At 48.5% G+C, this 11,007-nt stretch overlaps 1 protein-coding gene across 2 annotated transcripts; it reads right to left on the bottom strand.

Moving 5' to 3' along the window:
• Positions 1 to 217: 217 nt before the first annotated feature.
• On the bottom strand, positions 218 to 10,458 carry Prrg3 (proline rich and Gla domain 3). Of its 2 annotated transcripts, none has more exons than XM_021153746.2 (4): positions 10,210 to 10,458; positions 7,089 to 7,126; positions 6,279 to 6,439; positions 218 to 5,890 (listed from the first exon to the last, which is right to left on the bottom strand). In XM_021153746.2, the coding sequence occupies exons 2-4, from the start codon at positions 7,093 to 7,095 to the stop codon at positions 5,363 to 5,365; spliced, it is 696 nt and encodes a 231-aa protein (XP_021009405.1). In that variant the 5' UTR covers positions 7,096 to 7,126; positions 10,210 to 10,458; the 3' UTR covers positions 218 to 5,362. The 2 variants fall into 2 exon arrangements, with proteins under 2 accessions (XP_021009405.1, XP_021009406.1); XM_021153747.1 differs by lacking the exon at positions 10,210 to 10,458 and adding an exon at positions 9,942 to 10,007.
• Positions 10,459 to 11,007: the final 549 nt, after the last annotated feature.

Raw genomic sequence — 11,007 nt, 5'->3', positions numbered from 1 at the left:
ACAGGAGACTGGGTCAGAAGGTCATATTACACACTGTAAGCACAAACTTCAGGATCCACACTATCTCTGCTTCCAACTGGCTCCTAAACTGGTTTGGGCTGTTTCCTTATCTATTCAATCTGACTTTTGATGCCACAAGTTTGACCACCAGACTTCCACACTCTGCAAAATATGGGTAGTCTTCTAGGATCTATGATCAACCAGGACAAGGTACAAGTGGATGCCATATGATCTTTATTTTTAATCATTATTTTCTTATACAGAAAGAGACAAAAGTTAACAGCTAAACTCAACAATTGTAAAAAGGGAGCCAGAAAGCGTGCGTGAGAAAGATCAGAAGCAAGTTGATTTGTTGCCCCTAGGCCCCATTTGAAATCCCAACATATGACTAAATGTACAGACGCTCCAGCTGACATCAGTCAAGACATGAATATGAGCACAATTTCAAATGGTACCAAAATTAATCCATTTCACAGTAATCATTTCTAGAAGCTCGGGGTTGCCATTGTCACAAATTCACAATGACAGAGTAAAACAGCAGGTGGATTCAGGTCTGGGAAAATGGCATCAGAAAGGCAAGACAGGTTGGGTGGCAAAAAGCAGCTGGAGGGTTGGTCCCAATCCTAGATATCAGTCTTTATGATCGCTGGGGGCTGGAGAAGGGCAGGCACGCTCAGCAGTCAGATAGCAGTACAGTGAAACAACGGTTGAGGCATGGAGCTGAGGGCGTGTGCTATTTGGAGATCTTTGTCACAGAAATTCTTGCTAGAGAGAGATTCTCCTTCCACAGCCTGGGAAAGGAGACACTCTAAAGTTTGAAGACTTGAGGGTAAATGAGAGCAGGCGGTCTGTTAGTGCAACGTCTGCTTTACAGAACACTTACAAAGACACATACTTGTATTTAAATTGCAGTCAAGATCACAAACTAATTTAATCACAGGATAAATACAGACATGGAGTGAAAGGCTGCAATATCTAACATCCCCACAATGGAGAGAGAACAAGGGATCACCCTGCACAGAAAGAACTGCTAAACTCCAAGCTGAAGGCACAATGAAGGGATCCTTGGTACCTTGAGCATTTCCTTTGAAAAGGGTACCCATTTTAAACAGAATTCCTTTTATACAGATGAAGACTGAATGAAGGGAAGACGCTTTCAAATATTTTTATATAGCAAGAATAACAGTTACTGTGAATTATCTCGATTTGGATTTCCTCTAAGTTCTGAATTAGTGTGCTCAAATTAATGGGCTTTTACTGTACTTGGAAGCAATTTCATTGCAGCAGTCTAAAATTAGCTAATTATACTGATTAGTATTAGGAGATTTCAGTGGGGAAGATCGGTGACGCCCATGAATGGAGCTTCAGCATTGTCAGGCTGAAAAGCAGCCCGACCCAGCAGCTCAGGATTGACTGAGCAGACACACAGTCAGAGCACACACTCTGTTCCAAAGACACTGTCCTGGCAACTCAGCCTCTCTCTGCCATCTTCCTCCCACTATTAAAAGACAATCTAGTGGCAATATTGGATTTTTTTCTTGGTTTTCTCATGGGATGCCATTTGCTTGTCAAAAGATCTGTCAACTCTGTCTGGGATCTGGAGAGTTACCATCCAGTGGGAGAGAGGAAGCATCTGGCTCTAACTGCTTAAACAAAAAACACTGCTGCCCCTAATCCCTAGTGTTTGGACTACCAAAAAGACAATATCGAAACAATTGAGCAGATGCTTGTTTGCTGGAGCACCCTAAGGAATTCACACTAATGGCAGTGGAATTGGCAAGTAGCAGAGGAGGCCTCAGTTTCCTGGGTGGAACTGCTCAGCCAGGGCGCAACACAGCTGTGCAGGGGTATGCACATGCCAGGCACCTGTGCGCCCCACTCTTTCTCTTGTGCTTTCATTTTGAAAACCCAAAGTGATGGGCAGTCTGGGAGGGGACAGACAGGGTTGCCATTCTTGTTTAAAAAGTCTTAAAAAGGATTTGTTTGAAAACAAGTGACAGTCATATTTTAAAGCCTTTTCATTTTTAGTGAAAAGTATCTAAGTCAATAGTCACACATCTGCACACACACACACGCACACACAGACACACACAGACACATTCATTTTCTACCTCTCTCTCTCTCTCTCTCTCACACACACACACACACACACATGTACACAAGCACACACAGACACACACATTCATTTTCTACCTGTTTTTCTCTCTCACACACACACATTCTATGCCTCTGTCTGTCTCTCCCTATGTCTCTGTCTCTGTGTGTGTGTCTCTGTGTCTGTCTGTCTGTCTGTCTGTCTGTCTGTCTCTCTCTCTCTCTCTCTCTCTCACACACACACACACACACACACAGGTGTGCTCAGATTCCTTTTAGTTGGTGACATCTACAAAGATAGGAGCTAGGAGCTGAAGCAGAGGGCACTGGGCCCAAAAGACATGTGAGTGGGAGAAGGGTCCCACAGAATTCAGGCCCCACAAGATGAAGACAGACTTCTCCTCAGAGCAGATCTCTCTTGGGACAAATAGAATCACACACCAGCTATCATTTCATAGAAGCAATGAGAAAAGACAACGTGCCCACATGTTTACACACACACACATGCACACACACACACATGTGCACACAAGTCTTAAACAAACAAAAATGTGCCTACTGAAGTGTTAGCATCATATCAAATCAATGTCTATACAAAGACAGTGTTTGAAAAGTTATGTACAGGGAATTCATAAAAGCCAGGTGTGCACCTTGAGGAATTATGCCCATTATATATGTACTAAATACTATGCTGTGAAAACCATTGCAGAGGCCTTGGCACAAGTCACCTGGAAGAGCTCTGTGAAGCACCTGACCTAGAACCCACAGACCACATCCAAGGAGCTGCTTCTCACTCACCCTGCATCCAGTTCTCGGCCCCTGGGGGCTACCTGTCACTCTCTATAGGCCTTGGGAGTCAGTTTCCTGCTCTTACTTACACATCCCTAGCCTCTAGCTGCCAGGGAGCTCAACAGAAAAACCTCAACACAAGCCAAAGGCAGTGGGCATTCCTTGACATACTCTCTGTGGCCCTAGTCAGTGGAGCCTATGTCTGACTCTCTGCTAGCTGGGGGAGGACTCACATTGGGGTAAGTCTGTTTTCATGTATCTCAGATCACAATCAGGCACCAGTGTAACAAAATGCTGGGAGATGCTGGGCTGGCCCCAGAGCTTTCACCTTCCCCAGAATCTCCAACATGTCTGGATGAGATTGATACCAATCTCTACCATGAGAAAAGCATGGGACTTCTGAGCCCCAAATCTCTCCATGCAGAAAGGCAATACAAGAAGTCCAAGGAAGTGAAAGAATAAAAGGAAAAATGGGAAGAAAGAAAAGGGAAGAGGGAAGACACAAGGAATGAAAGCAGGAAGGGACAGAGGAAGGAGGTCAAAATGGAGGGAAAAGGGGAAGAGACTTTGGGGAGAGAGGAAGGCCCAAAAAGGGACAAATGGAAAGAGATTGACTCCTCAGGTTGACACTCAACATCAGTGGCACTGGAAACCCTCTGCTAAAACCAGTCCCTTTCAGCTACTACTTATTTCAAAAAGAATCTTACTATGGGCAAACTTCACTGGTTCCACAGTGCTTCAAGCACTTCACAAATATTAGCTCCATCAGCCTCTAATGGGCCAGTGAGGTAGGGGAGCCACAGGGTTCAGTTCTCCAAGCTGGCAGCCTCACTGGGGTAAGAACATTAGCTTGACTAGAAACACACCCCTAGGCATGTCCTTAGCACTGGATCAGCCTGTAGAAGTCATCTGGGGCCTCAAGGCAAAACTGCATTCAAGGAATGTGTCTCAGTGTCTGCCTTGGAAGGCTGTTTGGACAGAAGGAAGCTTGTCAACTCTGTGGGTTGGGAACCACTGCAGTTGCCAGCAGACCCACGCTATGCACTCTTTTTGGGCCCCACAAAAATGTGCTACATATTTGAAAGCACCACAGAGGAAGAATGATTTGGCATAGAGGCCAGGAGAATACAGCTGGGGCAGGTAGAGATGGTATCAGCCGTGTCTTTTACTTTATCATTGACAGTTAAAGAGCAAGTCACCTCTGCCCAATGTGTTCCAAAGCCTCACTGAAAACAGATCAGCCCCTGGCTATGGCAGAGCAGACCCCAGGTAGGCTTTAGACCCCAGGTCATAGGCTCCCCCACTAAGAAAAATTTTAAGACACACTTCGGGAACTTCTCCCTGTAAGGGCACCATCATCAGGAGAAATCACAATCTAAAGTTCAAGTTCAATGCATATATATATATATATATATATATATATATATATATATCCCAAAACTTCAAAGCCAGATAGCACAGTGCCAAGGAGGTGGAGCTCATGGTTTTAACTATCCTACGGATTAATCAACCCCACAAAAGGAGGAATCTTGAGCTCTCTGTGCCAGTCTGTAAGAGTCAAGGAGAGGCCCTGGACTTCATGAAGGAAGGGGTTATCAGTTGCCCCACAACAGAGTACTCCAAGGCTATACCTGGGCTAATGCCAGTGGGGAGTGGTTAAACACAGATGGTACACATCAGAAACAAGATGGCAGAGTTCAAGTGGGCCCCTTGAGTGGTCTAGTAAAAAGGAGCTCTGCCACACAGCCCACTTCCCTCCTCCTTTCCATGCCCTGTTCTCCTGCCAAGTTGCTCTCCACATAGATTTCACCCTGGCCAGGAGCATAGGGTTGGGTTTTGGAGGAAGGCTGTGCCAAGGTCTGTTCACTTGATGTCTTTTGGAAGGTACAGATGGTCCAGGGGCTATTGTTTTCATCTATAGTTCATTATTTGTTATGACTTGTGTTTTGTTCCTAGTTCAATCGTTATTTCTGTCCTCATAATAGAAGTGAGAATAGGAAGGAGTGAAAACTGTTGAGAAAAGAGAAACTCTAGGACTGCCTTGACCTCCTTATCACTGTGGCCTAGGTCCCCAGACAGACCCACAGCCCCAGGGGATGATTCTGTGGTCATTCTAATCACAATCAATACTATGGGATGGTTCCTTTGGCATAAGATAAGCCAGTCCCTAATGAAAGGGCAGGATAGTGGGGACTTGGTGGCAGGGATGAGGTCTGTAGTTCTTCCCAGGGGGATCATGCACTTGTCCTATGCCTCCCCCAACCACCACCACCACACATACACACACACTCACACACACACACATACACACACACACACACCTTCTCTACCAACTGACTTCCTACAAATCCACAATTAGGGAATTATTTGGCAACAAGGAGGCTAAGGCTGTTTTGTGGTGGCACAGTCTTTCAGAAGTCCAAAAGGAAGCAGGCTACCTCTGGCAGAGGCTTTCATACAGGCCATGGCCTGTGCTCAGCTACTTGTCTGCACTGGGGCTGGCTGCCACAATCTCTTCATACTTTGGGGGAGGGTCACTGTAAGAGACACTGGCCTCCTCACTGCTGCCCTCCTGGGGTGCAGTCACCTCCTCATAGGAAGGGGGAGGGGTAGCACTGGATAGTCTGGAGAGAGAGAGCTCCGGGAGGTAGAGGGTACTCTCCAGCCTGACAGTGGTTCTGCCTCCCCGGCTGGGCCCCATAACTATCTGTGGGTTATTTCCTGCCTCACGGTGCCCAGAGGACTCTCCCTGGTTGTGCACAGTACCTCTGTACACCATGACACGGGGGAGGTTGTGCCCAGCACGACTGGCTAGGTATCGGTTCTGAGCATAGGAGGGGTGGTGACGAGTTGCTTTCTGCAGTTGGCACCTCCAGATGATAAACAAGGCAATGACAATCAGCAAGACTACCCCCAGAAGGGGCACCACCACATACATGGCATCTGAGCTCTGCGAGGGGTCTCGAACTGAGTAGACTGCATTTGGGTAACCCTTCCAGAACTCCATCTGCAAAAGAAGAAGGGCCACTCAATCCTGAGGAAGACAGACAGCAGGCAATGCTCACCTAACATCCATGTGTTAGACATCTGAGGCCTCCAGCAAGTCCTGTACAAAGGACAGGCTTGTGACTCCTTCTCCACCCTGAGCCATCTTACTGGCCAGAGAGAGCTCTCAGAGAGTCTAGCGAATCCATCAAGGTTGAGAAACAAAGCTCTCAGTGAAGGAAGTCCACATGAATCATTGCAACCGACCTAGAGGGACACCCCAGCATTCCTTTTGGATTCCAAAAGGCAGGAGGTAGGCTGGGGTGGTAGTCTTCCCTTGTTTCAGACCTGTTCTCATTATTCCCAAGATTGTACATCCTCCCAGAACCCAGCCCCAGGGCAGTACATGCCGTTTTCTCTTTGTTCTCAAATACTTCCTTGACCTCTTCATAACTGCAGATCTCTTCCATGCACTCCCGCTCAATGGTGCCCTGACGTAGCTCCTCCAGGAACTCATTGGCACGAGGAAACCGTTTCAGGACTGCATGGGCATTTTTTGCTTCTAGAAATACTGAGGAGAGAACCACAGTGAAGCAATTCAGTCCCTACAAACTAGACTGGCCCAATAATGAAGGGAAATAGGGCAAATCCTATAGGCCTAAAGCCTGGACTCCAAGCAAAGACCTGGCCTATTGCAGTGGTGATGGGAGGGCTGCCTTTCTATGATGCTGTGCTCACCAGCAGGAGCTCAGGGTCCCAACATGGCCAAGGTCCTTTCCCATACAAAGGAAAATGAGACCCCAACTAAGAAGGAATTTAAGGTGAAACATGAAGAAGGAACAGTAAGAACTCTACGTATTGCAGTCTTAGAAAACATCCAGTAGCTCCTGTATCTTTCTTGAAACAGAAAAGCCAGAGATCTTACCATGAGAGCTCTTCCTCTTCCAGGCTGCTACTGGAGGGACTGAAATAAGGCATGAGCTGTGACTTTGGAGGATGAAAGCAATCACCAATGGTGGGACTGCTTACTCCTCACAGTAAGTGATGCCCCTATATGCCCAGGCTGACAGGTCTGGCCTGCAAGTCCTCATTCCAATGATCCATGAGCTGTTGCATTCGTATACCCCAGAACCACTCAAGGAGAGAAAAGCTGAAAAGATGGATGCATTACTTCTGCATGAGCCTGCCCAACTCAGATGGGTCCAGTACTATTCACTTACCAGCCATGATGCTTCTTCAGCTCCAGTGTCTCACTTGCCTGTCAAGGGAGAAAGGAAAGTCATGGTGAAACCTTCTGGGGTCTGGAATGTGATCTCCCACCAACCTGGCTAAAGGATCAAAGCAGCATCCCATGAGGAACAGCATCCTCATACAGCCACTCCTAACTCCCATGAGGAACAGCATCCTCGTACAGCCACTCCTAACTCCTGCTGCTTCTGCTTTGTCCCAAAAGACCTTCTCCAGAGCTCTCCAAAGCCCAGGAGAGCCTTGTTCTCAAACACAACACACAAAACACGCGAGCATGTGCGTGCGTGTGTGCACACACACACACGAAAGAGAGAGAGAGAGAGAGAGAGAGAGAGAGAGAGAGAGAGAGAGAGAGAGAGAGAGAGAGTTCTGTGAGTCTCTGATCTAATACTCCCTATACCTTCAATGAGTCTTTTCCCCTTCGGAATGGAAAGGACCCCAGATACAGATGAGAAATCAAGCCCAAATATGGGGTCAAGTAAAGGCAAAGTTAAGCAAATTGACCCAGACAGAGACAAGATCTGGAATTACACTTGATGGTGAAGATGAGTCCCACATACCTCTAGAGATGAAAGTATTCCTTTAATACCAAACTTAATGCAGCAACAACAATCATCTCAAATAACCCAGTCTAGCTGAGGCTGATGTACAATAATCTATGCATATCTGTTATGCAGGGTCAGAACCACTGTGTACAACATAGACATAGTCTTACACTCTCTGATCCAACCCACTGGGCTCAAACTCAGGCAATCTGCTCAGCTCACTTTCCCCAGAAAGAGAGAGATGTTTGAACTTCTCTGGAGGCATGCACATCTTTTATCTTAGCATTAAAGACCACTGCAGCAGACAACCTTGGTAAAAATATTTAAAAGATCAACACGAAGACACAGGCCTTGGGCTATAACTTGTTCATACAGCATGTTCCAGGCATATCTAAGAATGTGGGTTTGTTTTTCAGGATCACAACTCACAAATAAGTAAGTACAACACAATATAATGAATCTGCAATGGTAACTTAGAGGAGAGGCCTCTATCAAAAAGTACCATCATAAAGCCTTTTTCTGCCAACACAATCCTAATCTCCTACCCATATTCACACATATTTGGAAGCACTGTCTAAGCCATCACCTAGGAGCAATCACCCCTCAGTTCCCCTCCCCAAGCAGAAGCTCATGTTTTATGACTAATAGGGTTGTGAGACACATGAGCTTTGTAAGCCATTACACTACCCTTTTTGCCTAGGCTGCCAAGAAGTTCAGTGTTAACACTGATGGCCCAATACAAGTGCTCTAAAAGCCCAGCTGTTATGCACACATGCTTTTCTCTCCATAACTTGGTACAATATTCTATTTATTCTTCTGGAGTGTATTCCTATTGTGTGTTTAATATATGTCTTCTACTATGGAAAATAAGGAGGATAAAAATCATGAATAAATTTTAAATGATGGGAAAAGTAACCGATCTCACAGTCATCTGTACTATCATTGTATCATGGGGCTTTCTCTTTAGAACAAATGGAAAAATACCAACAGACCACTATATACCTCAAGTTTCACAATGACAAAAAGAGAACTATCAAAAAACCTATGGTGTCCATATGGTGAGGGTGCAGGGAGAATTGGATTAGGGACAGGATGTTTTGGTTAAAGAAAAATAAAGCTGTCCCATCAGAGTTTGAAAAGAATGAGCAAAGCTTTCACTAATTAGAAAGCAAATATATCCCATTGCTTACTGAAGTGAACTGTGGAGTTCTCAAAAAAAATTTACATGGAAAAATTATATAAGAACTTTACATACAGCTATCTTTGGTCCCAACCTAACACTGGACTTCCGTGCATTCATACGCACATACGCCATAGCCCCAAGTGTGTGTTATCCTGTCCTGGAAAAGTCATTAGTTCATTTCTGAGCCTTAAAGAAGCCAGGATCCCCCTAAGAGAGTTCACAAACCATGGACCACCCTATTAGCAATTCTGTAGCCACCACCACTATTGCTGCTGTTGCTGCTATAAGGGCTTCTCCCCCTCGCTCCCCAAAATGTAGTGCCTGCTTCTTCCCCTATAAATACACCATCAATAGGCAGTTACTATGGCAACAGTGAGGAAGCATGAGGGCTCCACGAAAGAAAACGCAGCTGCAGTCACGCATGTATATGTCCCTCTAGCCCCTGGTGGATACTGTACAGCTGACTGTAGGCTAAAAGAATTTTTAACCCACTCTCCACAGGAACACAGCTGAATCCTGATATTCTAGAAAGGAAGGAAGGCAGAGAACTAGCCACCACAAAGACCTTCCTTAACTCCACCCCAGGCTGAGGCCTCTGGACCCCAGTTCTCTGGGTCAAAATTCCCAAAGTACCTCCCTTAGGGACTGGTGGCCCCCTTGAGCACCTGGCGTACCAAGACCTGGCCTCCAAAGCCACTTCTCCAAATCCTAGCCCCTGTGATTTCCATCACTCAGAACTGCTCGCCAGGAAAGGGTTCTGCTATTTCCAAATCTCGTGATTCATCAATTCACCACAGGCAACTCCCAAATTGTGCTTCAACTCAAACTCTGGGGTCTCTTGTCCCCTTCCACTCATGCCGGCCCTGAAAGGGCCTGGCTTCGCCCACCTTCGCTGGACACCAGCGCCCTTGTGAAGAACTCCTGCTTCTGGCCCAGCAACACTGACTGTTCTCCTGGGATCTACTCAAGAATCCAAACACCTTGGCCTGCTTGACCTCCAAATCTTCCCTCCCCAACAGTGCCCGGCTCCCAGCTCAGTGGTCCTGAACACCAAACCGTGCCCTCGGGGCTGGGGGCATCCAACCAAATGGCCTCACCGTTCTCCGGGCCCAGGAGGCGGCCGCCCTGTTTGCGCACGCAGCCCGCCACCCCTCTGCTGCTCCTCTTCGAGCAGGGCCCGTGTCCCCGCCCACCTGCTCCGAGTCGGCCAAGCCCCCGGCCCATCCCAGCGGTCTCCTCCCTTAGTCCCTCCCTGTCCCGCTTCCCTCCCACCGCCCCTGGCGCCCCATCGCCCGCCAGGCCCGAGCCAAAGAGCGCCTGGAGCCCCCGCCCCTCGCAGCCAAGCGCACAGGCCTTGCCCATTACCTCGGCACCCCCTGCCTGCCCCTGCTCTCCTCTGGGGGCTCCGCCAGACCCTCCCCCCGCACTCTGCCGAGCCAGCTCTGGCCTCGCGCCCCGTGCCTGGCGTGCCACTCTCGAGCGCCAAAACCGCCTTGCCCCAATAGCCAGGCCGCAATTGTCGCGCTGCACCGCGCACCAGGCCTCCGGGCCAGGAAAGGAAGAAGGGGTAGGGCCGGCTGAAGCGACCTAGGGCTTAGGTGGGGAAGGCCAGCAAGATGGGCCAAGGGGCGGTGGCGCGCACCAAGCACTGCGCGCCCGCGCCCAACTCCGCCGGCGCCGCCCCTGACTGCGCCCGTGCTGCTGAGGGGCGGGGCCTGGCCGGCCGGCCTGGGGCTCCCTGGGGACCCCTGGCCTCCACCTTGGCCCAGAGGTGACTCGTGGCGCAAGCCCTGCGAAGACCAGCCTCTGTAGGTGCCGCATCAAGGCCAGCGTTCCAGGCGTCCTAGAGCCGCATAGTCCGACCTGCCTCTTGGGCCCCACCCAGGCTCACCTGCTCTTCCAGCCAGCCTGGCCCTGTGCCTGCTAAGATGAGAGGGGCTCGTGACAGTAGGCCCAGGCCGCCTTCTGAGGCTCCTCTGCCCTGCTCCTTCTGCCAATTGCTTAGTGACCTTGGTTTCCTCACTTATATCCCCCACCCTGCCTGAGAATGTCAGGCTTTTCTCTTGCGAAATCTGAGAAATGGGGAGAATCCTCCGTTGTTTTTCCCCACCCGTCTGCAGCTAGAAGGAGAAGGAAATGGGCACCCCTGGAAAGGAGCAGAAG

The sequence above is a fragment of the Mus caroli genome, chromosome X (assembly GCF_900094665.2).
Source record: "Mus caroli chromosome X, CAROLI_EIJ_v1.1, whole genome shotgun sequence".
In the NCBI taxonomy this organism is placed as follows: domain Eukaryota; kingdom Metazoa; phylum Chordata; class Mammalia; order Rodentia; family Muridae; genus Mus; species Mus caroli.
Note: the sequence above shows the minus strand (reverse complement) of the source record. Positions and strands in the feature narration are given on the sequence as shown.

Coding starts and splice junctions, on each gene's coding strand:
- Prrg3 (XM_021153746.2), bottom strand. Junction 5,891..6,278: donor TTGAGAACAAAGAGAAAACG/GCATGTACTGCC, acceptor CTTCTTTTGCAG/ATGGAGTTCTGGAAGGGTTA.